This window comes from Urocampus carinirostris, chromosome 2 (assembly GCF_059441175.1).
Source record: "Urocampus carinirostris isolate Australia breed hairy pipefish chromosome 2, RoL_Ucar_1.0, whole genome shotgun sequence".
Lineage (NCBI taxonomy): Eukaryota > Metazoa > Chordata > Actinopteri > Syngnathiformes > Syngnathidae > Urocampus > Urocampus carinirostris.
Window position 1 is genome coordinate 12,104,936 of NC_142350.1, and position 27,036 is coordinate 12,131,971.

The 27,036-nt window shown below is 39.7% G+C and overlaps 1 protein-coding gene across 1 annotated transcript; it reads right to left on the reverse strand.

The window, feature by feature from the left end:
• Positions 1-15,100: 15,100 nt before the first annotated feature.
• Positions 15,101-26,897, reverse strand: abhd5a (abhydrolase domain containing 5, lysophosphatidic acid acyltransferase a). The gene is made up of 7 exons (XM_088328935.1): positions 26,555-26,897; positions 23,905-23,987; positions 23,462-23,840; positions 21,769-21,920; positions 18,957-19,068; positions 18,708-18,888; positions 15,101-17,602 (listed from the first exon to the last, which is right to left on the reverse strand). Exons 1-7 carry the CDS (start codon positions 26,596-26,598, stop codon positions 17,483-17,485), a joined length of 1,071 nt encoding a protein of 356 aa, XP_088185061.1. The 5' UTR covers positions 26,599-26,897; the 3' UTR covers positions 15,101-17,482.
• Positions 26,898-27,036: the final 139 nt, after the last annotated feature.

A 27,036-nucleotide genomic window follows, 5' to 3' on the forward strand; every position in this document is an offset into this window, starting at 1 on the left:
TAACAGAAATCAAACGTTTACCATAATTGGTAAAGAGTATTTTACAACACTGTGGAGGAATTTTGACCCACTCTTCTTTACAAAATTGTTTCAAATCTGCCATATTTAAGGGTTTTCGAGTATGAACTGCCCGTTTAAGGTTCCACCACAACGTCTTAATTGGATTTAAATCGGGACTTTGACTTGGCCACTCAAGATCTTTTTTATTTCATCATTATTATTATTATTATTATTAGATCCCTTCAGAGGTGGACTTACTGATGTGTTTTGGATCTTGTACTGCATTTTCTAAGAGCACGAACTGATGGCCGTTGTAAACACCAGAATTCAATATTCTGTCAACCACTGCAAGTTGTCCTGGTCTTGAGACAGTATTCTGAAGGAATGCTATAAAAAAGCCCTTTGGCATTTGCAATTAGCTAACCGGGAGACACAAACAACATGTGGAACAAGGTGTTTGGTCAGATAAGACCCAAAGGGAATGAAGGGATGAATGACACGCGTTATTTGGTGTAAGAAGCAACACCGCATATCACTCTTGAAAACACTGTCCCCACTGTCAAACATTGGGGTGGCAGCATCATTCTTTGGATATACGTTTACATTGATTGGAAAGAGGGATAGTGCCAAATACAGGGAGATTCTATCAGAATATATTCTTGCAGTCTGCGAGAGACCAGTTAAAGGGGTGCAGGTTCACCTTCCTACAGGAAAAAGACCCTAAACATAAGATACAATCTACAATTGAATGGTTTAAAACTAAGACCTCAATACTGTAGAGCATGTGTCTCAAACTAAATTGAGTCGGGGGTCGCTGAAGCTAGGATCCGGGGGAATTTGGGCCAAATAAAGTTTTCCACTAAAACAGCTATGATAAAAACATTCTGCTGTTCTTAAAGGAACACTGTTTTATATGTGTCCACGAGATGTGACTCATGTTTGGTGCCAACAAAAATGAGTCCAAGGAAGACTACAAACTATGGAGACTGAAAGTGAGCAAAAAGCAGGCTTTTCTTCTAATTTTTACCCAGCAAAAAGAAGGGAAAAAGATTTTTATATTTTAAAGGAATAAAAAATTGTGAATATAAAAATAAGAACAAAATGTGAAAAGGAAAAATAGGGGGGAAAAGAAAGTAGGGGAAAATAGTGGAAAAAAAGGTGAATGGAAAAAAAGGAATTAAAGAGCAAAAAGACTAAAATGAAGAGAAAAATGCAAATTTCTCTTTCATTTCTTTTTGAAATTTTTCTCTTTTTCATTTTTTTCTTTCCCTTTTTTGTTAAGCTTTACTTTTTGTCCTAATTTTTATCCCTTTTTTTTCATTTTTCTCTTTTTTTACTTTGAGTTTTGCTTTATGTTATTTATTTTTTCCATTCGTCTTTTCATTTCTCTCTGTTTAGTACATTTTTCCTTTTCTTTGATTTCTCTTCTTTTGAAAAGTAAAAAGGTGGGCATTGGTCACTCTGAGTCGCTGTTGGTTGTCTTCTTCCGTTGTCCTTTTAGCACCCGTTTTCTGTGGCACGACAAAACACAGCGACACCTAGTGGGGGAAAAATACACACGGTCCCTTTAACTCTTCATATTGAGGCGGGGGGCCTCAAACTACCATCCTGGGGAGCCCTGGTGTAGAGCATTTGTAGAAAGATCTGAAAAATAGTGTGCACAAACGATCTCCATCGTTCCTTGCCTGGTGATGCTGTCATTGAGTTTTTATGGCACCATGGCTGCACTTTTAAAGTTGATATGGGTTATTTATGGGTATTGGGTTTTCAACATTCATTCTGTGGATCTTTGTATTTACTTTTAACTTTGAATGAATGACTGGATGCTCCAAAGGAAGTTTTGTTGCATTTTGACAAAGACAATAAATATTATGGAGCAAACCAAGAAGCAGGTGGGGAAAGGGGCGTGCTTTACAGAGAAACGGGAAACCAACGCTGCAAACGTGAGCATCCCGTCACCGAATATACGGTAAGTGTGCCGACATTTTTATTTGTATTTTATTTGTTCAATTATTCTCACTGTACACCAAGCCTGGAATAATAAAAGATAGAGGCGCCTTTACTGTGGAATTCGAGGTAAAAGTGATCACCGGAATCGTTAACAAGTTCCCGCCTCTATGCTAACGAGATGCTAATTTTGATTCACCTCAGTTGAAGAGAGACCTTCCAAAACCTGCAGGAAACTAAGCATACTTTTGCCGTCTTTAAGAATTATGTGACTTTTTAATCGAATTTGAGGAGTGGACTTAAGGATTGTTCTTTTGCTCTCACTCATTTTCTCTTTTTTCTCTCACTCTCCTATTTTTTTCCCAGTCTCCTTTTCTTTATTTATCTGTTTCTCCAGCTCTCCCTTTTCTTTTTCACTTTTCTCTTTCCCTCCTCTTTATATCTCCCTTTCTCTTATTTTCTCTCTTAGTATCTCTATTTCACTCTTTCTTTTTTTTTCTTTTTTCCCTCTATACCTGTCTCTTTTTCACTCTTCACTTCCTCTCTCATTCTCTCTTGTCTAATTTTCTTTCTGTCTTCCTTTAGTTCTCTTGTGCTCTCACTCATTTTCTTTTTTTCTTCCCCCCCCCCCTCTCTCTCTTTCTGGCCCCCGCGTGATTTTGTTTTTGTTCTTTCTCCCACGTGGCCCCCAAGCCACGAATTGGACTTCCACGCTTCAAGTGATATAAAAAAATACCCTGAATTGGATGTCGGGCCACATTTGAGTTTTGGCTTGCCCGCACTGTACAATACAGCGACATCTAGTGGTAGAAAGAGAGTGTCTTTTGCGAACACTTCCCCAGGCTTGAGAAAAAAAAGAACGAGTAGTAATCCGTGAGACACGCGGCCTAGTTTTTACCACGAGACAAATCGGATCAGTTGCTCCGGGACGCGCGTGATGATGCAACAGCACACAAACACGCCTGTAATCCACGCGAAGGATCGAACCCGCATGTGCAGGGACACTGCTTGAAATTTTTGAATGAAGCCCCCTGACTTTAAAGGCAACCATCAACCCCCCAAATAAAAGCATTTTTGAAAGTTGATTTTTCTTGATAAAAATCAGGATATGCTTAAAGGGATTACAATAGACTGGGTGTCTCCAACGTGGTGCCCCCTGAAGACAGTTGATGTATGCGCGGTCCTGTTTTTAAAATGACTCACTAGTGCTAGGTCATTGTGATTTTCTAGGGAAATTATTGTTCTATTGGTTGACTGTGGTTATCTGACCCTACTTCCAATAATTAATCTGGTAATAGCGTAGGAACAAAACAGTATTAAAATTACAAATTTTTATTTTAGAAATGCATATCAAACGGCGTGCTCTTAGCTCTAATAAGTAACAAAAAGTATCTCTCGGCTTGAAAAAGGCTGGAGACCCCATGCAATGGACCCTTTTGTTTTTTCCAATTAGTCACAGACGGTGTAGTGCTCCTCCCCACAATCATGCAGAGATATGTTCCATAATCATCCACGCCTCATAATTCTCAAGGAATGAATTTTCAAACTACACAGTTTGATCTCATATCCCCTAGAGCTGAGACATAGCTGAAAGATAACAAGGAATCAAAACAATGGCGGGTCTGGTTGAAAAACAGACGGCGATTGTAGTAATCAGCGAGTTTCTGCTTGCAGTAATCGGAATTTCGCACGGTGTTGCTAGGGAATTGTAGAACTGTTTTGTCCGAGTGGCGTGCGTTGATAATCAATAGCTGCGTGGGGCAAGTTTACATGCCATGTTGTACAGTGTGCGTTCCTTTTTTGCCTTTGCCTATTTTTAGGTATGTGATTGTGACTTTTCCATTGTTCAGAAAATGTATTGTTATTGCAAATTCTACTTATGGGTGATTTTAATTTTCCTGACCTTCACCACAGTTTTCTTCAAAATTCTGATACTAATCTAACTTCAATGTTCAAAAACTTGGTTTCAAATGCAGGTTTCTTTCAGCATGTCGATAAACCAACCAGGGGGTCCAACGTATTAGACCTTGTGTTTTCCACTGACAGATATCTGATTAAAAACATTGACGTTGGGCCGAGTTTCTCTACCAGTGATCACGATTCTGTTACTTTTCAACTTAACCTGGCTCTTAAAAAAGACACCGCTGCTCAGAATTAAATAAATTTTAAAGACTGTGATCTACATGGCATGAGATACTTTCCGTCTAGTGTCAACTGGTATCTCTTATTTGATAATTGTGGGAATATTGAAGAAATGTGGGCAATATTTAAATCTGTTGTTTACACTTTGATATCTGTATACGTACCCTCAGTTGCTGTTACACCTCACGTCAACCGGGATATAGCTGAATTGCATAGGCGAAAGCAGTTTATTCACAAGCTTTATAAACGTGATCAGTTGGCATACTTGGAAAGTTATCAAGATGCTTCAAGGAAACTGCGGAGGGCCATCAGGCGGGAAAGGGTGGCTGAGGAAAAGAAAGTTTTAGAGGCTAATAATACTCGTAAGTTCTTTTCATACATCAACCGTAAACTAATTTCTAGGGCATCTATTCCCAACCTGAAGGCATCTGACGGTACCGTTGCTACAGATAATGCTGACAATGTCCGTATATTAAATGATCAGTATGCCAGTGTTTTTGGTCGTGACAATGGGGTTTCACCCGACTTTCCCAGCAGAACTTCAGCTGTTCTGAATTCTGTGGAACTTTCAAAGGAGTTAATTCATAAATACTTGATAGAACTTCCCAGCAAATTTTCAGCCGGCCCTGACAAAATTCCAAATTTCTTGCTTAAAAAGCTAGCTGACTTTTTATGTGAACCATTATTTTACCTGTTTTCTAGATCTTTTGAGGATTCACAGCTGCCTGAGGACTGGCTCAGTGCTATTGTCATACCCATTTTTAAAGGGGGGAGCGCAACAAGTGCAGCCAACTATAGACCAGTTAGCTTGACTAGCTGCGTCTGTAAAGTGTTTGAGAAAATTATTTCCGATGCCATATGGAAATTTATACAGGAGCACAATCTTTTTACGTTTAAGCTACATGGGTTTAGGTCCGGACATTCTACCATGACTAACTTGATAGCTCATTTGAATAATATTACCAGTATGTTTTTTGTTCACAATATGGCTGGTCATGTTGTTTACTTAGACTTTTGCAAGGCTTTTGATAAAGTATCTCATGACAAGCTTTTACAAAAACTGAAATGCTATGGTATTAGGGGAAAACTTTTCAAATTTTCTTGGGGTGAGGGGGCGTAAGGTGACCATATTTGGCCATGCTTACTCATTAGCATTAGTTTTTTTTTTTGTGTCATGTTTTGATTAATGCATCCAACAATACCTACAATAAACATTTCATTTCGAACAACGCCACTTCATATGGAGCATCCAGTCATTCATTCACAGTTAAAAGAAAATGCAAAGATTCATAAACAATCTGAATAAATATAAATAAAAACCCAATACCCATAGATAACCGAATATACACATTCAAAGTAAAAGTTTAGACATGTTTGTAAAAGCAGATCATATTTAGTTAATTGTGTATTTCTCTTTGTTCTATGTTACAAATAATCCTGATGAGCTTGATTTACATTGCAACTCGTTTGTACTATTTTGTACTTACTATTTTTGAACCAAAAGACATATGTATGACGTCATTGATAATTCCTGCGCATGTGCAGACTTTGAACCGTAGACGTATGTGTGATGTTATTGATACTTCCTGCGCATGCGCAGACTTTTGAACAAAACCCGTCTGCTGTGCGGGAACGGTGTGAGACTCATCTTGTCTACCCACTGCGCAGTGAATAAAGTTGTAAAACTACATTTGTCTCTCTTGCTGATCATTTCAGTTTTAACCTATTAAGAAAATATTACCCCTAACAATGGTACCATTAAATACTCAATAGCAGCATAAATAAGTCAGTCAATGTTCAAGTGCAATTGCGTCCTTTTGTGTTTTTGCCCCATGTCTTGCAATCAATAAAATATTGTCCAGATAACTCCCCGTGAGCGTGCGGGCTCCCGAAGGCTTCCAGTTTTGTTTGGTCTAGGTTAACCATGTTAATAGTCAGTTAGCCGGTTTGTCTGCCGTGCTCATTGTTTTTTTTCTCCCAGCTAGGTTCGTGTTTGTTTCTGCCATGGTAGTTTTTTTTTGTCGTTGTCTTGCGGTTATCCTGGTGGCTTACTGCATGTTTTTGGTCAGCCAGCCTCCCCGTAGATCGGTTTTGGTTCTCCCTCTACAGTATCAGCTTCCTCTTCCTAGTTCGTGTGTAAATATTATATACTGTATCTCCAGTGCATTAAGAACTTTGACATTTTTATTGTTTAATATCTTAATATCTTTTCTTTGGAAATTAAAGTGAAATAAGAAAGCTCGATGCGGTTGAGAAAATGGTAGGAACGCTTTTTTTGGGCCACTTTTTACCATGGAGGAGGACCTCTTGAAGCTCATCTTACTATATTTATCTTTGTTGAGTATATCATTTTAGGAATTGATTGTTTTTCAGTACAAAACAATACAGGTTACTTATACAAGCCTTAAACATACCAAATATTGCACTGAAGCAACTTACGAACAAATTCAACTTACGAATGATTGTCTCGTAGGGCAGCGTCTGTGCTACTCACATTTTGGTCTTTTAGATCGACATTGGATCATTCAGAAGTCGTCATGGAATTTCTAGAGTAATTTGGCTAATATAAAAGACCAGAAGACCAATGTTTTTGCAACACCTACTTTTCAGTGTTTTTGTTGCAAATATGATATGGAACACAAAGGTTAAAATACAATGACAACAAAAAATAAGAATAGAACTTAAATATGATTTAAAGCAAAGTACAAATTAACCATGTGAGGAAAGGGCCCTGTGGGAGGGTTATCTTCACAAATGGGGACGGCAGGGGATGGACTTTGGATGGATTTTCAGCCATCGAACTACGCCCTACCAATTTGGGGCCCTCAAATGAGGAAACACTGAAATAGGAAAATGTAAAAAAAACTGCAGCACAAAGTATAAAAATGTGACGTTAAAAGTATGATAGAGTTCAACAAATCAAAGCTAAATAAAGAAGGATCGGTAAAAAGTGGATCTTGAGCCTTCTCTTAAAAAGATCTAATGTTTAGAACAGTTCGGGGTTGAGCTACTTTTCCTTACAAGTTAGCGCAAAGGTTACCCATTTTGATCTGAATTTCCAAAAAAGCCACTCAACTACATGACTTGCAAAAGGGCTTAAACGGTAGCTTGGTATTCAGCTAGAAAGGTAAGGTAATTGGGTAAAAAAACTAAGAGGGAGCTAGATCAGTAGCTAAAAGTGTTAAAAGCAATATACCTGTGCCAGGGAATTTACAAGCGCTAAAGCAGTCCCCAGACATCCATTCATCCATTATCTGCACCGCTTATCCTCAGTAGGGTCTCGGGGGTGCTGGAGCCCATCTCAGCTATCTTCAGGCAGTGGGCAGGGGACACCCTGAACTGGCTTCCAGTCACGGGGCACACAGAGATGGACAACTCACTCGCTCATCCACACCTAGGGAGAATTTGGACCGGCCAATTAACCTGAAATGTATGTGTTTGCAATGTGGGAGGAAACCCACGCAGTCACGGGGAGAACAGGCATACTCCGCACAGGAGATTCGATCCCATGACCTCAGAACTGTGCCGCGGACATGCTAACCACTCAGCTGCCGTGCCGCCAGTTGCCAGACAATTGAATCTAAAAATAAAAGTGAAGACAAGCGTCAGGGTGGAGTAGGTGGGCTCTGAGAAGCAAAGGGCAGCCGGTTGGGCTCCGAAAGCCTGACAGGTGACACCTCACGTGGTGAAACATCAAAGAAGTGTCAGCTGTTCGCTTATAAAATAAGGACACTGCCAAAATGGAACGGTTCATGATACTTAAGTTATTGCTGAAACCTTTCACAACCGTAATGAGATTAAGTGGAAAAAAAGGGATCATCCTTCGTGTGCTCGTGTTTCCAGCCGAGGGGGGCTATACTACGGTCCCAGGTTCAATTTTCCTCCTCACAGCTGTGGTCACTTTGCTTTATTTACCCATTTTTTCCTCTTACCAAAACTTGTCCTCTTCTGTTTCTTCGTACTCGGTCTCCTTGGTTCCTTGCTAGTTTATTGTCCTTTCTCTACGACCCAAGCACTCTTGTCTCAGCTGGTCTGCTATTTGTGTGTCAATTGAACACAAAGTGCCAAGTGGAAATTGCTTCTTGAGAAGGTATGCAGTGTTGAGAAACCAGAAACTATTACCTAATGAGGCGCTGTTCATTCACACTGCACAAAGTTTAGATGCGCCAGTCGGATTTTCTGAATTGTGATTTACTCAATCCCAGCAAATGCACATGCCAAGTTTTTATAGTTCTCTTACTGCTCTATTTGGTTTATTACTGATGTGCCATGCTTAGTTTCAAATCGATGATGTAGCTGCTTTTAATAAGAACCTGTCGCATTCAAGTGTGTTTCGTGTAAAGGGAACAATTGTTACGAGGTAAAAGTGCATCCGGCTTAGTCTAAATAAAGTTTGTTAGTTCTAGTACATCGGTGTCAAATTTATTTTAGCTCGGAGGAAACATGGTCAAAAAGATATTCTCACAGGGGTTGGACTACTAGATTAAAGAGGAGAGAGCGAAAGTAAGAGAGGATGAGAGAAAGGAAGAAAATAAAAGGAAAGAAGAAAAAAAATAAAGGAAGAGAATAAAAGAAAGGGAGCGGGTAGAAAAAGATTAAGAAAAAAAGAAAAAGATAAATTGAGAAATAGAAAGAACAAAAGAGAGTGAGAGAGCGAGAAAATGTGAGACTGGAAAAGAGAAGGGGGAAGAAAGAGACTGAAAGTGAGAAAAGAGAGAGAAGAGAAAGAAACAAGGGGAAGAAAAAGAAAGGGGAGGGAATGAAAGATCAAAAGAAAGTGAAAGAAAGAGAGCATGCTAGAAAAAGAAGGGAAGGAAAAAAGGGGGATAAAAAAACAGTGAGATGGAGAAGAAGTAAAATCTGAGAGTAATTGAGAGAAAATGAAAGAAAGCACGATGGGGGAAGAAAGAGGAAAAAATGAAAGAGAGAAAATCCCGGAATATCTTAAGCAAAGTACTAAGACGATCAGCAAAATGGAGTTGGAGGACCGGAGTGTATATAGGAGAGGGTGACTAGTAATGATTGGGAGCACCTGGACAGAGGAGTCAAGAGGGAAACTGGAAAATGTGACAATGCCGCCATCTCTTGGAGATGAGGAGGTACTGCAGAGGCTGAACCATGACAAATCATCCGCGTGAAACGTATTGCGATTACTTTAAAGAAGACTTTGGTTAACAAAATGACATACTCTCGAATTGTTAAATGATACTGAATAAACTTAATTCATTCATACGGTAACTGTTTTGCCTTTGAGAAGCAGAGTGGTCTTTGAGGCCCTCTTGCTAAAATTTTAGTGGTAAAACCAGATGTCAATGTAATTTATGCTCAATATAATGAACTATTTAAATTGAAATGTATTTATTTATGACGCAAGCTTTACTCTTGCTGTCGTATCAAATCCCTGGCCCTTATAGTCCCGTGTGCCTTATATATGAAAATTAGATGACAATAGACACTGTTCAAGGGGGTGCGCCTTAAAATTCTGTGCACCTTATAGTGCTGAAAATAGTCATTTTCCAGGGTTATATCTGTGATTGCTACATTAACTTGACAGGGTTTTTTCCTGAGCGGACCTGCGAGCCGTTTGCAGAGTGGGGCGTTTGCTTGTAGCAGCAACCGATAATTACCATTACTTCCGGGAAGCTTGGCAGGCTAAACCGATATTCGGTTTCCGTGACGACGTCGTTGCCAGGAAACGCAGACGTCTGTGCATTGCCATAAAGCCACGACTGAAAACGTCAAAATTAACCCTGCAATGTTTGTATTGTGTAATGGTCATAGACTGAATCGTTTGAGCTTAAATCAGGGCGGTCAGACTCATTTGAGCTTGAGGGCCAAATGGTAGATTACATAGGTTCACGGGGGCCGTACTAGTAGTTTAGAGGGACAGGAAAAGAGAAGACGGAAAGTTAGCAAGAGGGAAAAAGTGAGAAAGAAGGAGAGAATGAGAAAAAGAGAAAATAGGATGGAGAGGCAGCAATGGAGTGAGAAACTGAGAAAGAAAAAGAGAATTAAAGGGAGAGAGAAGGGGAGGGAGAAAGAAAGAACAAGAAAAGGAGAAAGAGAAAGAAGTAGAGAGAAAACGATAGGGAGAAATAAATGAAGCGAGAGAAAAAGAAATGGAGAAAGATAGAATATAAATGTTAGACAGAAAAAAGAATGTCAAGAAAGGACAGCACAAAATGAGACAGCATGAAAGAGAGAACAAGAAATAGAAAGGGATAGAGAAAGAGAGATGAAGAAAGCAAACAAGATAAAAAGAGAGCGAGAGAGAGATGGAGAAACAAGAGAGGGGAAAAGCAAGAGGGAGTAAGAAAGTAAGAGAACAAGAAGATATACACAAAAAGGGAGAGAATATGATAGAGAGGTAAAGAAAAAAGCGGGAAAAAAGAGTTAGAGTGAGAAGATAATCAAGCTCCAGTTGCTTTGAGTCAAAAGTAGCGCCACCGTGAGCGGCAGCCTTTCCAGCAACTGTTATTTCGCACTTTTTGTAATTCATTGTTTTAAGTGTCTGCTTCTATCTTCTGTGTTTTTCGTCCCGTTTGACAACTACACTTTGAATTACTTTCTATCCGATCGTTATGGGTTTTAACGCTTATTCGGGGAATCAACTCCTTGTCCTGAAGAATTCTCGTGCCGGCGTGATGAGGGGGCCCTATCGTGGATACAGAGCCGGAGCTAGCTAAGGGGCTAGCGGTGTTATAAGTCTTTGGTACCGTCTGTAATCATGGTAAATGTGAACTCTTTACCAAATAAGACCGACGAACTGGCTGTGCTGGTGAAAAACATCAAATCGCACAGGGAGTGCAGTTTGCTGTGTTTTACGGAAATGTGGCTCACGTTTAGCATCCCGGACGCTAACGTGGCGCTACCTGGAGCTATCTGGCTTCAGCGCTGTTAGACAGAGACACAAAAGCCTGCGGGAAGCGGAGAGGAGGTGGACTCGCTAACACGAGGCGGTGTATCCCTGGGCACAAAGATTTCCATTTGCTGCAGAGACGTCGAACTTTTGTACTAGTGTGTGACGTAATCCACTCCTCTGTGGCTAAACTACAACACAGCACCCCAAGCACTTCTGTTAATCTGTTAATAAACAACAAAGGAGACTGCTGGAAGTGTGAATTTCCCTACGGGGATTAATGAAGTATCTATCATATGAGTATTTTACAAACGCATCAGTATATATTATTACTTGTGCATTTCAGCTTATTATCAGAATCAATGTTTTCTTGTTTATGAATGACATTTTTTTCACCAGTAGGGCGCACTAAATAAAACACTCTGCCCCTTTGAAATATAGGCAACATCTGAGCCACTACTCGCTGGATTTACATCAACCAGTACACAGGACCACTGGCAGTAGATGCTTATCTTTAGAATTTAATGTCGTATCAGCCAGACAACACGAGCAAACATTTGGGCAGCCAGCCAACACAGAAATCTATCGCTACACTCATTACAGCAGTGCTTTTTAATTATTTTCTGTTACGACAATATCCAATGTCTCCATCATTATTAAATGAAGAAATAATGTGCGAATCATATATTTTGCAGAGCCAAATATAAATCTGCGATTTACATATGCAATTTTTAATCTTGCGTGTACATTTACCAGGATATGGGATTCTTAGATCTTGAGTAAATCGCAAATATATTTGTAGTTTTGAACAATACGTGTAAATATGTTTGAGAAAATTTCTGCCCATAAGAGTTTGGTAAAGTAATAGTTTACATTTTCAGTTGCAGGAAGTTACGATTACGATTTACCAATGGGTAATGCTATTTTCAGTTTTTTGCATGGCCCATAATAAATCTCCATAATTGATACATACAGTGGGACCTCGCTACTTCGCGCTTCGACGTTTGCGGATTCAGAGCTTCGCGGGCCTAAAAAATAATAATTATAAAATAAAAAATAGATTGCTGGGATGCGCTCCAGCACCCCCGCAACCATACTGAGGATAAGCGGTGTAGCTAATGAGATAAGATATATATATATATATACTGGATTGTCTCAGAAAATTAGAATATTGTGATAAAGTTCTTTATTTTCTGTAATGCAATTAAAAAAACAAAAATGTCATACATTCTGGATTCATTACACATCAACTGAACTATTTCAAGCCTTTTATTATTTGAATATTGCTGATTTTGGCTTACAGCTGAAAAAAACTCAAAAATCCTATCTCAAAATATTAGAATACTTCCTCAGACCAAGTAAAAAAAAATAATTTTATAACAGCAAAACTAAATCAAACATTTGAAAATGTCCATTGATGCACTCAGTACTTGGTTGGGAATCCTTTTGCACGGATTACTGCATCAATCCGGCGTGGCATGGAGGCAATCAGCCTGTGGCATTGCTGAGGTGTTATTGATGCCCAGGATGCTTCGATAGCGGCCTTCAGCTCATTTGCATTTGTAGGTCTGGTGTCTTTCATCTTCTTCTTAACTATACCCCACAAATTCTCGATGGGGTTCAGGTCAGGGGAATTAGCAGGCCAATCAAGGACAGTGATGCCATGGTCAGTGCACCAGTTACTGGTGGTTTTGGCACTGTGGGCAGGTGCCAGATCATGCTGGAAAATGAAATCCTCATCTCCATAGAGCTTTTCAGCAGATGGAAGCATGTAGTGCTCTAAAATCTCTTGGTACACAGTTGCATTTACTCTGGACTTGATGAAACACAGTGGACCAACACCAGCAGCTGACATGGCTCCCCAAACCATTGCTGACTGTGGGAACTTCACACTGGATTTCAAGCAACTTGGATTTTGCTCTTCTCCAGCCTTTCTCCAGACTCTGGCGCCTTGACTTCCAAATGAAATGCAAAACTTGCTTTCGTCTGAAAAGAGGACCTTGGACCACTCTGCAACTGTCCAGTGCTTCTTCTCCATAGCCCAAGTCAGACGCTTCTTCCGTTGTCTTGAGTTCAGAAGTGGCTTGACCATGGGAATACGGCTATTGTAGCCCATTTCCCGGACACGTCTGTGAACTGTGGCTTTTGATACCTGGACTCCAGCTTCAGCCCACTGTCTTTGAAGCGCCCTCAAATTCTGGAAGCAGCTCTTCTTCACAATTTTGTTAAGGCTGCGGTCATCTCTCTTGGTTGTGCACCGTTTCCGGCCACATTTTTCCCTTCCAACAGACTTTTTGTGGATATGCTTTGAAACTGCACTCTGTGAACAGCCTGCTCTTTGAGAAATTTCTTTTTGTGTCTTACCCTCCTGATGGAGGGTATCAATGATGGTCCTCTGGACAGCAGTCAGATCAGCAGTGATTTAGTTTACTGAACCAAGCTGAGTGTTTTTAAGGCTCAGGAAACCCTCGCAAGGTGTTTCGAGTTAATTAGATGATTCAGGTGATTAGTTGAATAGCCTACTTGTATACTTTTTCATGATATTCTAATATTTTGAGATAGGATTTTTGAGTTTTCTTAAGCTGTAAGCCAAATTCAGCAATATTAAAATAATAAAAGGCTTGAAATAGTTCAGTTGATGTGTAATGAATCCAGAATGTATGACATTTTTGTTTTTTTAATTGCATTACAGAAAATAAAGAACTTTATCACAATATTCTAATTTTCTGAGACAGTCCAGTATATATATATATATATATATATATATATATATATATATATATATATATTATTATTTATTTTTTTTTCAAGGTGCGCTGCTACTTCGCGGATTTTCATTTATCGCGGGTGGTTTTGGTCCCCATTAACCGCAATAACCGAGGTCCTACAGTATTTCTTGCACTAAAACCTATTTCATAGTGTCCTGTTTATGTGTGACAATCACCTGCCCTGTTGGCTGCGACCCATAGGGAGTAATGACACTTCATAGGACAATGCCATACTATTGCCAGCAGCCGCTAATAACGAGGGAAAAGCGAAGCCACCAGAGAACAGTGTGAATTTTAAGCAAACTTGTTGAGAAACATGGCAAGCATTTACAAGCACTTCACCCGGAATTCAAGCATTTTCAAATATTTCAAACACTCATACGAACCCTGTATACCATCTCGTCAGCAGATGGCGCCATTCTAATTGATTTAAAACCGGTTGGTTGGAATCGATCCCAGTTGTAAGTTGGACGTCACCTATATTCATCCATCCATCCATTATCTGCACCGCTTATCCTCAATAGGGTCGTGGGGGTGCTGGAGCCCCTCCCAGCTATCTCCGGGCAGTGGGCAGGGGACACCCTGAACCGGTTGCCAGCCAGTCCCAGGGCACACAGAGACAGACAACTCACTCGATCATTCACACCAAGGGACAATCAGGACTGGCCGATTAACCTGACATGCATGTTTTTGGAATGTGGGGGAAACCGGAGTGCCTGGAGGAAACCCACCCAAGCACGGGGGGAACATGCAAACTCCACAAAGGAAGGTTCGATCTCAGGACCTCAGAACTATGCCGCACACGCGCTAACTACTGTGCCGCCTTGCTGCCCACCTGTATTTATAATTAATTTTACAAGTACTATATGCGTATTATAGCTCCTATATTTTACACATCCTGGCATTTGAACAGAAGGTTGTTGACACTTTGTTTGGTATCAAATGAACTGGAGCTTTACGGATTACTTGCACATTTCATGAATGAGGTCAACAGCTTTCCCATGTGAGTTTTAGCAAGTTGCTATTTCAAGCTAATAAAATGTGAAAAGGATGGTTGACTGATGATGGTGCACCTTTTTAAACAGGAAGAGTCAACCAAATTCCATGGCGTGGATTGTGGCAGAGGGTCATAAACTGTCCCAATATGGATCTTGTTGGTAGAGTGTGCGGGGCTGCCACCTGCTGTTTGGGAGAGCGTAGTACAGTGGTACCTCTTCTTACGAGCTTTATTCGGTCCAGGATCATACTCGGAGCTTAAAACGCTTGTGTAACGAGCACATTTTCCTCTATATGAAATATTTAAAAAACAATTTGGTCAGCTTCCGTCCTCCCATAATAATCCAAGTGAAGAGATCTAAAACACATCTTGATAATTAATAACACATTCAAATAGAATTTACTTTTATTGTCATTCTTTGTAACCATGCACACAGAACGAAATGTCGATACACCTGACCCGTACAGTTAAACTGCAGCGAGCCGATGCAGCCGCAGCAAATAGTAATTAAACATAAAAAAATACAGGAGTAAGATAAATATATTAAAATAAAATGAGTTTATTATGAAGGGGAGCGGCGGTTGCGAGGAAGAATCACAGAGATTGCATACCTGTCAACTTATATAATGCCGTGAAACAGTTTTTGTTCCATTCCTGAATTTTTTTGTTTTTTGCATGTTTATCACTCACAAAGGTTTTAGATCATTAAACAAATGTTAATATCACACAGACAACCCAAGAAAATATAAAATGCAATTTTGAAATGTTGATTCCATTTTTTAAGGCACATAGAGAATCAAAACCTGTTTGGACCTTTGTGAAAAGTAAAGCAGCCCATTTAAGGTCATTGTTCATGACTTCACTATAACAAAGACACTGGCCAAAAATGGCATCCAACGTAGACTTCCCAGGCGAAAACCACTGCTGTCACAAAGGACCACAAGGAGTCGTCTCATATTTGCCCAAAAGCATCTTGATTATCCTCAAGACTTTTGGAGGAACATTCTGTGGACTGATGAGTCAGGAATTTAACTTGGTGGTGGCAGTGTGATGGTCTGGAGACGCTTTACTGCCTCGGGACCACGACAAATTGCTGTGGTTGACGGAATAAGTAATTCTGGTGTTTACCAGAAGATCCTGAAGGAGAACGTCCAGTCATCAGTTCGTTCCCTTAAACTCAAGCGCTCTTGGATCATGCAGCAGGACAATGGTCAGAAACACTCCAGCAAGTCCACCCCTGAATGGCTTAAAAAGACAAAGGTTCTGGAATGATAAAGTCAAATTCTGGATTTAAATCCAATTGAGAAGCTTTGATGTGACCTTAAACAGCAGTTTATGCAAGAAAACCTTTCAATAGGGCAGAATTAAAACAATTTTGCAAAGCAGAGTGGGTCAAAATTCTGCCACAGCACTGTGAGAGACTCATTTCCAATTATCGTAAACGTTTGATTTCTGTTCTCGCCGCCAAAAGTGGCCCAACTCGCTATTAGTTTTAGGGGGATATTACTTTTTCCACATAGGGCCAGGTAAGGTTTGATTTCTTTATTGCCTTAATCAATAGAATCAACATTTCAAAACTGCATTTTATATTTCCTTGGGTTGCCTGCGTGATATTAAAATTGGTTTGATGATCTGAAATCTTTGCGAGTGATATATATGCTAAAAACACAGAAATCAGGAGGGTGGCAAATACCTTTTCACAGCACTGTACATTTCCCCTGTATTGTATACCGTTTGATCATTTTTTATTTTGTATGCCGTATAACAATTTTTGTTCGGAGAAGAAATAAAAGGAACGGCCTTGTCTTGACAATATCGGCTTTAATCCGGATCGTCTGTCACAACTTCATTGTAGATTGCTAATATTGTCCCCGTGTTTTACATAGTCTGTCATGTTGTGAGTAAATAGTTGCTACGTTGTGTTTGTAAGATTTATTATCGCTTAATAAAGAGGATTTGTTAATAAGGGCATCAATCATTAAGGGGAACAATTGGCACAGGTTGACAGGTATGAGATAAGCATTTTTTTTTGCCTGTAGTATTTTGCATGCAACAACTGAAAGAGCTGATGCTGGTGGTAACCAGTCACAGGTCTATTGCACCCTGGTCATCCTGGAAGAGGGATTACAACTTGTGAGGCCCCTTCTTAAGGTTTCTTATTTTCCTCGTGCGGCGGTTTTTGAGTTTTTCCTTGCGTGCATGTTGGTTTCAGATCAGGGAATGGTTAAATTGTTACATGTGCAGTCCTTTAAGAAATGTTGTGATTAAGGGTGTCACAAATAAATGTGACTTGACGAGTGGTAGCCTCCCGGACTGCTGGTGAACTGGATTTTCCTTCGTGTGGAGAGCAAGAGTTTTGTTTTGAAAAAAATGAAACAAAAACTGGTACTGTATACTAAAATTCTCATGTTTGGAGGTGCTCATACAAAGAGAGATCACTGTATCAGTAGAACGCAGGCGCTTGCCCTTTGTTCTATTTGCTTTTTCCCTCGTATCTCTGAGAACATTCCATATAGATCCGACGCTCCAAACAAGATGTCCGATTCAGAGAATTGTGTTTCCAGATGCAGATAAGAGTTGCCCAACACCTTCCCCCCGGGGGCACGAGTGATCACATTGTTCACACTGGCTTATTGACGCAATCCTCTGAGAGCATCTGAGGTTGCTAAAGTGCATAAGAGGGAAGTTGAAATGGTTTCAACAGTCTCCAGAGTAGTGGGCTTTAGTTCAAAGTGTGTAATAGCTAAAAAAAATGGAATAAAAGAGTTGTCAAGGCTTTGGGCCAAAATCTGTGCTGCTCTTGTCTGTTCTGGCAAGGATGCGGAGGACCGTTTGGTTAAAGTCTTCAGGCTGGTCGGCGAAAACGTAATGCCCCGCTCCTCGGATCACCTGAGCCGGAGAAGAATGGTGAATAAAATTAGGTTTAGAAATATTTCAATTCCAACTCGTTAGTAGGAACCTTTCGAGCATCAGTGTGCAGCTATACTTAATTTTTAAACTGAACGAGTCTAAGGTATTTCCTGGACTATAAATCAGTTTTTTTCATAGTTTGGCCGAAGGTGCGACGTATACTCCGGTGAGACTTGTATGTAAAATTATGAATACACAAGGGCTGCGACAAATAATCAACAAAATTGAATAAAATCGAGTATTAAAAGCGTTAGCAACTAATGAGATCATTGATTTATTGTATCACAGGAATTATATGTGACTATGTAGATTAAATCAATGCAAATAAGAGTAGACAATTTCCTTTAAGAGGCAGACAGTTGTAGTACCAGTTTGGTGCGGCAGAGGGCAACAAGACCATTTTTTTTTTATTAAAAAAATGTTACATTTTAAAAAAATCTATTGAATATTGCATCATTACAAAAAAATTGGCATGAAGGTTTTAACTTTGGAGTGTTTTACGGTTTCATCATGGAACAAAGTTAACAATTTTCAAGGCAACAGACTGCTGCTAGAGGTGAAAACACTGAAAATAAGTAAATAAAATAAAGAAAAATAATATTAATAATGACATTCGTACTAAGAAATGTTTATCATATTCAAAGATTTACGTACGAAAAAACTATGGATGAATTCAATTTTCAGTAGACTGTTTGGAGCGTGTTAAGCCCTCACTACTTTATGTACAAATTGAAATCTATTAATCCATCGAAGATATTCAGGAGAAATGTCTGTTACCCCAAAGGCAATTGTTTGTTTTTGATAAGTTACTATGTTTACAATATAATAAAAGGCTAAAAACAGATGTAAGTTCATTGAAGTGTTTTGCATAAATATTTAGTATTTATTTGAGCTTTAACTTCAAAAGTGTTGCAAAATAATCCTACTTCTGGGTTTCCTGCATCACTTCCGGTTCCGCTCAATGTATTGCATTCTACTGTTGCAGTTTTCACCATCTGGGATCAAAGCTACAATCTGTGGTCACGGTCCTATGGTGGTGTAGCTCGGTGTCTCATCTATGACACTCCAATATCAAAGCACCTACCGTTATTCCCACCTCCGGCCTGGTTTTCTTGAAGGCGTATCCCGAGGCGCTGTTGATGCTGGAGCGCGATCCGTAGATGAAGGAAATGGGAATACCCGTCTTCACCTGACCGATGCGCTCCAGCATGGGGCGCTTGGCCCAGCCGTAAGGGATGGTCATGTTCCGGAATGCCGTTTCGCCGCTGAAGCAGGGAATTTAATCAGGATTGTGACGCAGGACGATGGCCTCAGTGTGCAGGAACTCGCTCACCTGGGAGTTTGAGCATTAAGATGGTAGATGTAGTTTGCCACAGTGTTGTCGTCAAAAACAGAGGAATACTTTTGCTTGAAGTCGGACCGGATTGTTTGGACCAGTGTTGGACCTGAGAGTGGGATGAAAATAAACAATCATTTAGCTCGGGGGTCTTCAACCTTTTTCGAGCCAAGAGTTACTTTTTGTTATTAATTAGTGCAAAGAGCACCCAGTTTCATATGCATTTCTAAAACGGCAGCTGAACTAGATGGCTTGCTAAATAGCTAAAAAGGTAGCTTGATAGTTAGCCCAACAGATAAAAAAAACTAAGAGAGCTAGCTAGCTACCACAAGGATTAAAAAGTCAGATAGAAAGCTAAAAACAAAGCTAGATAGCTAGCTAGAAAGGAGGCCAAATTTATGCTTGTTAAATAGAGAAAAGGTCAAATTTCAGCTAGATAGCATGCAAAAAATGTTAAAACCTAGCAAAAATGCTTGCTAAATAGCTAAAAAGGTAGCTTGATTGGTAGAAAGGTAAGCTGGTAAAAAAAACTAAACTTTAAACTTTAAAAAATAAAAAAAAATAATTAAAAGAATTTAAACATAAACAAATAATTATTCAATACTTAATAGTTATTCTAAAAAAACATTGCACAAAAAAAATAATATCTTATCCTCCCCCATTTCTTCAATTTCCAACATTTCTAAAAAATGAAAACAGAAAAACTGCAGGTTTCTGACCTCCGGTCTAGTGGTTGAAAGACATCACACCAAAAAGACGTCTTTTAATAGAATAAAGATGGATGGAAGGCCATCATTTTAACGGCCATATCTTCAAAAATATTTGTCATAAAGCTTTAACTATGGTATCATTGATACCAAAAACCCCAATTTGATATTTCCCTTACCGTGACTCGTTTGGCTTGATCAGGTCTAATTTCGTGTTCAGCATCATTTATTCGATCTGCACCCTCGGTGGAAATGTTTAAATCCGAGCTTAAAACACACTTCTATTCTGTAGCATATGAATAACCTATATTTTATGTTGACAATATCAGGGGATGGTGTCGTAATAGTCTGTAGTTTGCAATAGTCTTTGATCTGTGCAGCCCTTTGAGACTCTTTGTGATTAAGGGATATACAAATAAACATGACTTGACATGGTTAAGACCAGCACTCACATTGTTCCTACCTGGGTTCGATTCCCATTGCTTCCAATGTTTGTCAATGGTGGTCAGCGATATTTTTCAACTGATCAATCATTGCAAGAATACGGTAATATACCATCTTAAAACCCCGTGTATAAACGCCCAGACACGCTTTGAGGTTCTTTTTAGCTTTTTTTTTTTTTAATAGAGCAATAAATGCTGTATTTATTTCTCCATATTTTAGGTTCGGTCCTCCATAATTGTGCTTACACCACTGCAAATTTTTCCAGATGTTACTTTAGCGAGCCGTGCGATTTTAGGTTCGGTCCTCCATAATTGTGCTTACACCACTGCAAATTTTTCCAGATGTTACTTTGGCGAGCCGTGCGATTTTAACAATTCGTTTCTGTATTGCAAACTCTCAGGAGATGATGAATCATAATCGTTGGGAGTCGTGTACCAATTAGGGTTGTCTACCCCTCTTTGTGACCCCCCCGTGACTGAAATGTCCAGAAAATAACGTCAACACGTAGCTACACACACGCAAAAGCAAACATTGGCACTCTGTTATGTCGTCATCATGGCAGCGCAACCTTTAGTGTAAAAACCAAGCACCACCCTCAGTATTTTGGACACATTCTGGGTTTATACGGAGCGACAGCGGTAAGCCCCAAAAGACAGAAGAAGCGTTCTGTAGACTTTGTTTCAAGCAGGTGCCAGTGAAAGGAGCAAACACAACTAATCTCAAGCAGCACTTGGGGGTCCAATCATCTGGTACAATTCGCTGAGCTAGTGGGCTGAAGAATAATGGCAAACAATCCAGGGCTTGCAGCTTGTCAATTGGATATACAGTACGTGGAGTTCACACGCGAATCACCACATACAAACAAGACCGTGTAAAATGGCGCACGCTAACAGATTGTATCACACGGTGGATTGCCGCTTAAACGCTGTCGTTCAATACGGTTGACAAACCAGCGTTCAGAGCCATGCTGTACAAGTTTGATAAGCTGTACGACCCACCAGGCTAAACTATTTGAAGTTTACTAGTTCATATTCACGTTGATGTCATGTTGGCAGAGCTTATGCTGTGCATTTGTTTTTTACAGTTTCTAGGAAAAAAATGAATGTTTATTTACATACCGCTCACTGTTTGCCAGTCTTTGTTTTCAAAGCCTAAGAATGTCAAGAAAGGAGACATTTGCCTGCTGCTGTTAGCTGCATTCACTTAAGATGTGCTGAAATCTTACAACTTGAAGAGAAGCAAAGAGACATTTATCTGCTCTGTTGTGTTCGCTTAGAGTATTTTTCTCATCTGTTCACCTCAGCTTCACAGTTTATCACTGAAAAGTTGAGTCTAAGACCTGTTACTTCACCAGTGCATTGTTCCTCAAAAGGTTTGAACCTAAAAAGGCTGAAATCCTCCACTGTTGCCCTCATTTTAATAAAAGGAACAGAATGTTAATAAGTTAATGATGATTTCTTGAACATCACATTGCTCTTCAGTATTAAGGTGTATAGTATATGTAATATAAAGCTGATGTTATCGTAGTAGCATATAATGTTGAGGTTTTACTTTATTTTTTTGACGATATATTCGTCCATCGATGGTATTTGTCGTACAATAATCGTCTGCAATAATCGTCTGCAGAAGTTCCTAATCGGGATAGCCCGAGTACCAACCTAAAGGTCCGGCCAGTCTGAGGCCAGCCAGCGGGTTGAATGGACTCATGACCGCCCCCATGGCCCTGATCCACACTGGGATGGAGTTGTGGTGAGGATTCTCAGGACGTGCCGGGAACCCCCACGGCTCCACCAGCAGCAAGTGCTTTACCCTAGAAAGCGAATTGAAATATGTAGTGATCACAAAGACCTGGAAATGATTCTGAAGCTGCATAAATGACTAAATACTTCGACGACTAAGCGTACAAGAAATGCTGGCACTTCTAACAATAATTCAGTCATAATGATAATACAGTACTCAATTGTTAATCTATTATTAGCAATTCCTGGATACCAAGCATTTGCACATGGCAATTCTATTATTAAGAAATGTCAGTTCCATTATCAATAAGTGGCAGTATTAATAGCATGTTTATGTAGTTTAAAAGTGCAAATAATTATTTTTAGAATTATATTGTAAATTAACATATTGCAGAAATCACTACATTTTTTACCTGCATGACTGACAAAAGTTCACATGATTACATGATTCAAATGTATCCATGTACAATCTCTAACAAAACGAATTATCAAAATGTACAATGCAATAATTGGAAAACAAAGTTACTTGTTTTGCCCACAACCATTTTTTTTCATAAAATGTAAAGATTTTAGACACACTTTTAGACACCTGTTCATCTCACTTTTTCTTAAAACCCATAACAGTTTGTGTGAAATACAATTTTTTACACACGTTAAAAAAAAACATTAGCACTTCAGATGTATAAAATAAAAAAAATGTGAACGGACCTTTCTTTTGCACATATATTAAAATTCAATCCAGTTTTAAGATGCTGTAGTAAATACTGCTTACGAATACCTGAATAATGTCATGATTTGTTTGCCTTGAAGTATCGGTCACTAAAATTGTTCTTTAAGAGTACAAAGAGTTAAAAAAAAACTAAAACAATATAATTAGGACCAGTTTCAGGTATTGGTACTTGCCAGGGACTAAATATGTTAAAATATCTATATCCCTATTTTATATTTTAGCTCAAGTGTGCTAAAATCACTTTGAAAAAAAATATATATCAATTTTCTATCATTCACTCTGTTACAATAAAATAAAGTGCAAAAAGAAACATCGCGTATAGTAAAAACAAATAGACCACGATTCCAGATCATCTCAGGAACCGGAGAAAATACCCTCGGGCTTTGACTTTGACACAGTGCACGAAATACTTGAATTTAACAAAAAAAATTAAAAACAAACTTACCAAATGAAATCAATAAAATGTGTTGGCGCTGTTGTTCTCGATGTAGAGGTTCCTTGAACTGCAATGGTTGATATTAGTACTTTAATGGCCTTTTTGTTCACCATCTAATCAATGTATTATGACGAATGGGCTGCAGTTGACTATTCTCCACCCTGATTGGTTTGAACACAGAAATTTGGTGTGATTTATCCTTTGCTGCGATCTTCAACAAGTAGTGGCCCTCCCTTTTAACACAACAGTTGCATGGCCAAACTGGCAACTACTTCCGCCCATGTGAATGGCACAGATTTGAATTCAAACGCACCCTCTTAATCGCCTGGTTCAGTCTTCGCAAAATCCCTTCTCCCCCTCAAAATATTTTCTCCTCGGATCTACACAATTAGCCTAGGTTACACCTTTTTACTGTGAAATGTTTGCATTTTAATGCCTGATAGTACCTGTCTGGGTGTCTGAGGGTGTAGGCAGCAGATACATAACCGCCCAGGTTGTGCCCCAGCAGCAGCATCTCCTCCAGGCCCAGCTTCTCCCTCCACGCCTCCAGGGCTTCTACAAACTGCTCCTCGGCCCTCTCCGGCTCGTCGCTGAAAAGCGGCCGGCTGCTTCGTCCGAATCCCAACAAGTCCAGAGCGTAGACGGGACCGCCGCCGGAGAGGGCGTCCAAATTTTGAGACCATAGAGCTACACCGCCGCCGAAACCATGCAGAAGGACCAGGGGGGGCCTGCACTGCAGAGCGCCGGTTGGCTGGAACGCGATGGTCCACAGGTAGTTTCCTTCAGAGATGCGAACGTGCTGTCTGGAGAAAGGTTGCGTCACACCTGCAAAATCAAAGGTCAAGTTGAGATTATCAAACCAAAACGGTTTACGTTGTGCGCCACTCACTTTTCAGCATCTTCTCCTCCGCGTCTTTGAGCTGAGTGAGGGAAGTGGGGCACCATGATGGTAGCCAACTTAAAAGCCAGGAGCTGCAACACACACGGAGAAGTCTGATAAAACTGGAAATATGGTTCAATGAGGATTTTACCGATATTGGCTCCAATGTGTGAAGGCTGACATACTTAGGAAAATGAAACCAAAAAAGCATCGATAGACAAGGGTCGAAAACCCATTTTTTTAAAGCCACAATAGACCCAACAGAAAAAACAAAGATGCCTAAAGCTACAAACAAATTAAGAGCCTTATATAAACCGCTTTTCAATTTCAGAAAAGGAGGATTATTACATAAAGACAGATATGATTTAATATCTATTCAAAATATTTTTAAAGGGACACTGTGTAATATTTGACCATTAGATGTTGCTGTATTGTGTGGTGCTTCAAAGCACAAGGGAAAATACAAATTAAAGAGGACCGACCAAAATGCACCATTCTTCGGCGCTTCGGGTACCCTTTCCAGGAAAATGTTGGGCAATTATGTTAGTTCCCTCTAGCCGAGCCTCATGTTATAAAAACATTTCCTGAGAATGCAACTTATATGATAGTAAAGCGGAAGCCACGTGGACCCAGCAGTGGCAGCCGTGGGCTACCAGTACACTCAGTACGGCCAGAGTAAGTCGAGAGCCTTCCCGGCTTAGCATGGTGCTCGTGGCGCACGTTAAAGCTCGTGTTTGCTGACGGGATCTCAAAGACTATCATGCATTACGGCGGTGAAGCGGAAGCCGCACCAAAACTGCGCGCCGGTGTTGTGCCCAAATCCGACTTCTGTACAAAATCTCCCCACCCCAAAGTTTTTTACCACTACATCACAATAAAGAATATACAATGTCCCTTTAAAACATTGGAAAAGGTTAGGAATTGTTAAGATCCAGCATGCCACAATCATCCAGAGGGCACCAAGTCAAGTCATGTTTATTTGTGACGCCCTTAATCACAAGAAGTCTCAAAGGGCTGTACAGACTGCAGATTTTTGTATGCTACAGACTATTATTACACCATCCCCTAATCTAAAACCAACATGAGGGCAAGGAAAAACACAAAAACCTCAACATGAGGTAAATGAAGAAACCTTGAGAGGGGATCAGGCTGCAAAAGAACTGGAGTACCCCACAAATGTTCCTCACGCCTAACTCTAAGCAAGATCCCAGTATGAAAGGACTGTTTCGACAGCAAAAGCTGTCGGATCATTGTTGGACCTTATCAACATGGGTATCATTGGTCAATCTATTCCAGGCGTCATGAACTTGGCCAGCCATGAGTTTTTTTGAGACTGTTATTTGTTACTGGTCTTCTCCCCACGACCATGTGTGGAGCACCTTTTGTTGTTTTGGTTTGCCCACCCACAAAAATCTAGTAATGCAGCTCATGCGTCTGCGCTTGGGTCCACCCAACAAAACATGACAAAGAATGTTTTTATCATGTTTATCCTACTACAGAAAAAGTCACTTCATAATAAATGTATATTTTATTCCCCCAACTTTTTCCATTTCCAAACCTTTCTGAAAAAGCCCAAGAGAGCCTCAAGACTGCAGGTTGCCGACCGCCGTCCTGGGGGTAAGTACAGTACTACAAAGTTTCAAAGTTGATTTTATTTTTTCTGACACCCAATCCTTTTTAACATCCAGACATCTAACCCCAAATCATTTCTACATTCACGCAGTTTTTTCACCCTCGGTTCCTCAGTCCTTGTCTACAGGTTGAACTTTGACCATGACATTTTTGTTATCATTGCTGACATGCAGTCTGGGACTTCCCTGACGATCTATTCTAGCAGAACTTGAAAACACTTAAAAAACAACACGCATTTTTTTTTTTTTTTTTGGTTTGAACAATTTTATTGACACTATTGCTTACCAATGTGAATACGGTTGGTGCTCATAATTAATGTTTTAGATAAAAGGGACACTGTGTAATTTTTGACCACTACACGTCACTGCATCGTGTAGTGCAACCGAAAACGATTGCTACAAAGCACAAGGAACAAAACAAACGTATATTGACCAAGCCTTACCCATTTCCTTCTAATTTTTGCTGTTGGCAAGCTTTTTGGTTTTTAGGGGTACCCGTAGCATCAAGATGGCATGCAATCATGTCAGCTCCCTTTAGGTGGATCTTGTGTTATGTAAAAAAAACCCACATTTCTCGATCTTCGAGTATTTTAAAACACGTACTGAGAGTGTGTGTATATTTTCTCATTATTCAAATGAATGTTTTAATGACGCATTATTATTAATAGTAATAATAAATACAAAACGTCTCCCTCAAGGTCTGACTGTTCACGTAAATTGAGAGATTGTTCTGTAAATCACCCAACCAAACAGGCTGCAATGCGCGCCGAATACATTGTTGGGTAGCAAGATTTTGTCAAAATAAAAATAATTGATAAAAAAACTATCTCAAGTTCAAAAAGTTAATAAAAATAACTCATTTGTCAGGGGAGTTCGCTTCGCTTCACCAGAGCAGACGAACGGAGCTTGCCAGTAGCTAACGGAGTTGTTAGCTCGGCGAAGAAAATAAATGTTTGGATCGAAACCACATCAAAACTTAAAAAAACTGATCCAAAGTGATTATAAACTTCAAAAAAAAGCAAACGTACCTCTGCTCCTTGGCAGGTGGATCCCACTCCGCCATACTAAGCATGTTTAACGGTGCTGTTCCTACGAGGAGTAGGACAATTTACAGATTCTCATGGTGCGTTCAAGGACACTCCAAGTAAAAGTACTTTACTTTTCAAGTACGGATCACACCACGAAAATATACATAAAAAGGACCGATCCGTATTTAAATAACACATTTTGTTTTGGATTACATTTTTAAGTAGAATTTGTTGTAGTAATTTCCACTCTGTCTACGTTTACGAAAGGGTTACTATAATTTGCTTTAATGTCACTGAACTCAGCGATGCTGTTGAAAAAAACAAAGCTATTTTTTGACGTTTTAGTCACGTGTATGATTGCAAAAAAAATGACATGGGAATTAAAACAATTTCCCTTAAAATGACGCCCTAAAAGAGGTATGTACGCGTTGTGACAATTACAAAGAAATAGTGACACGATAACAGGCGATACTTTGAAATCA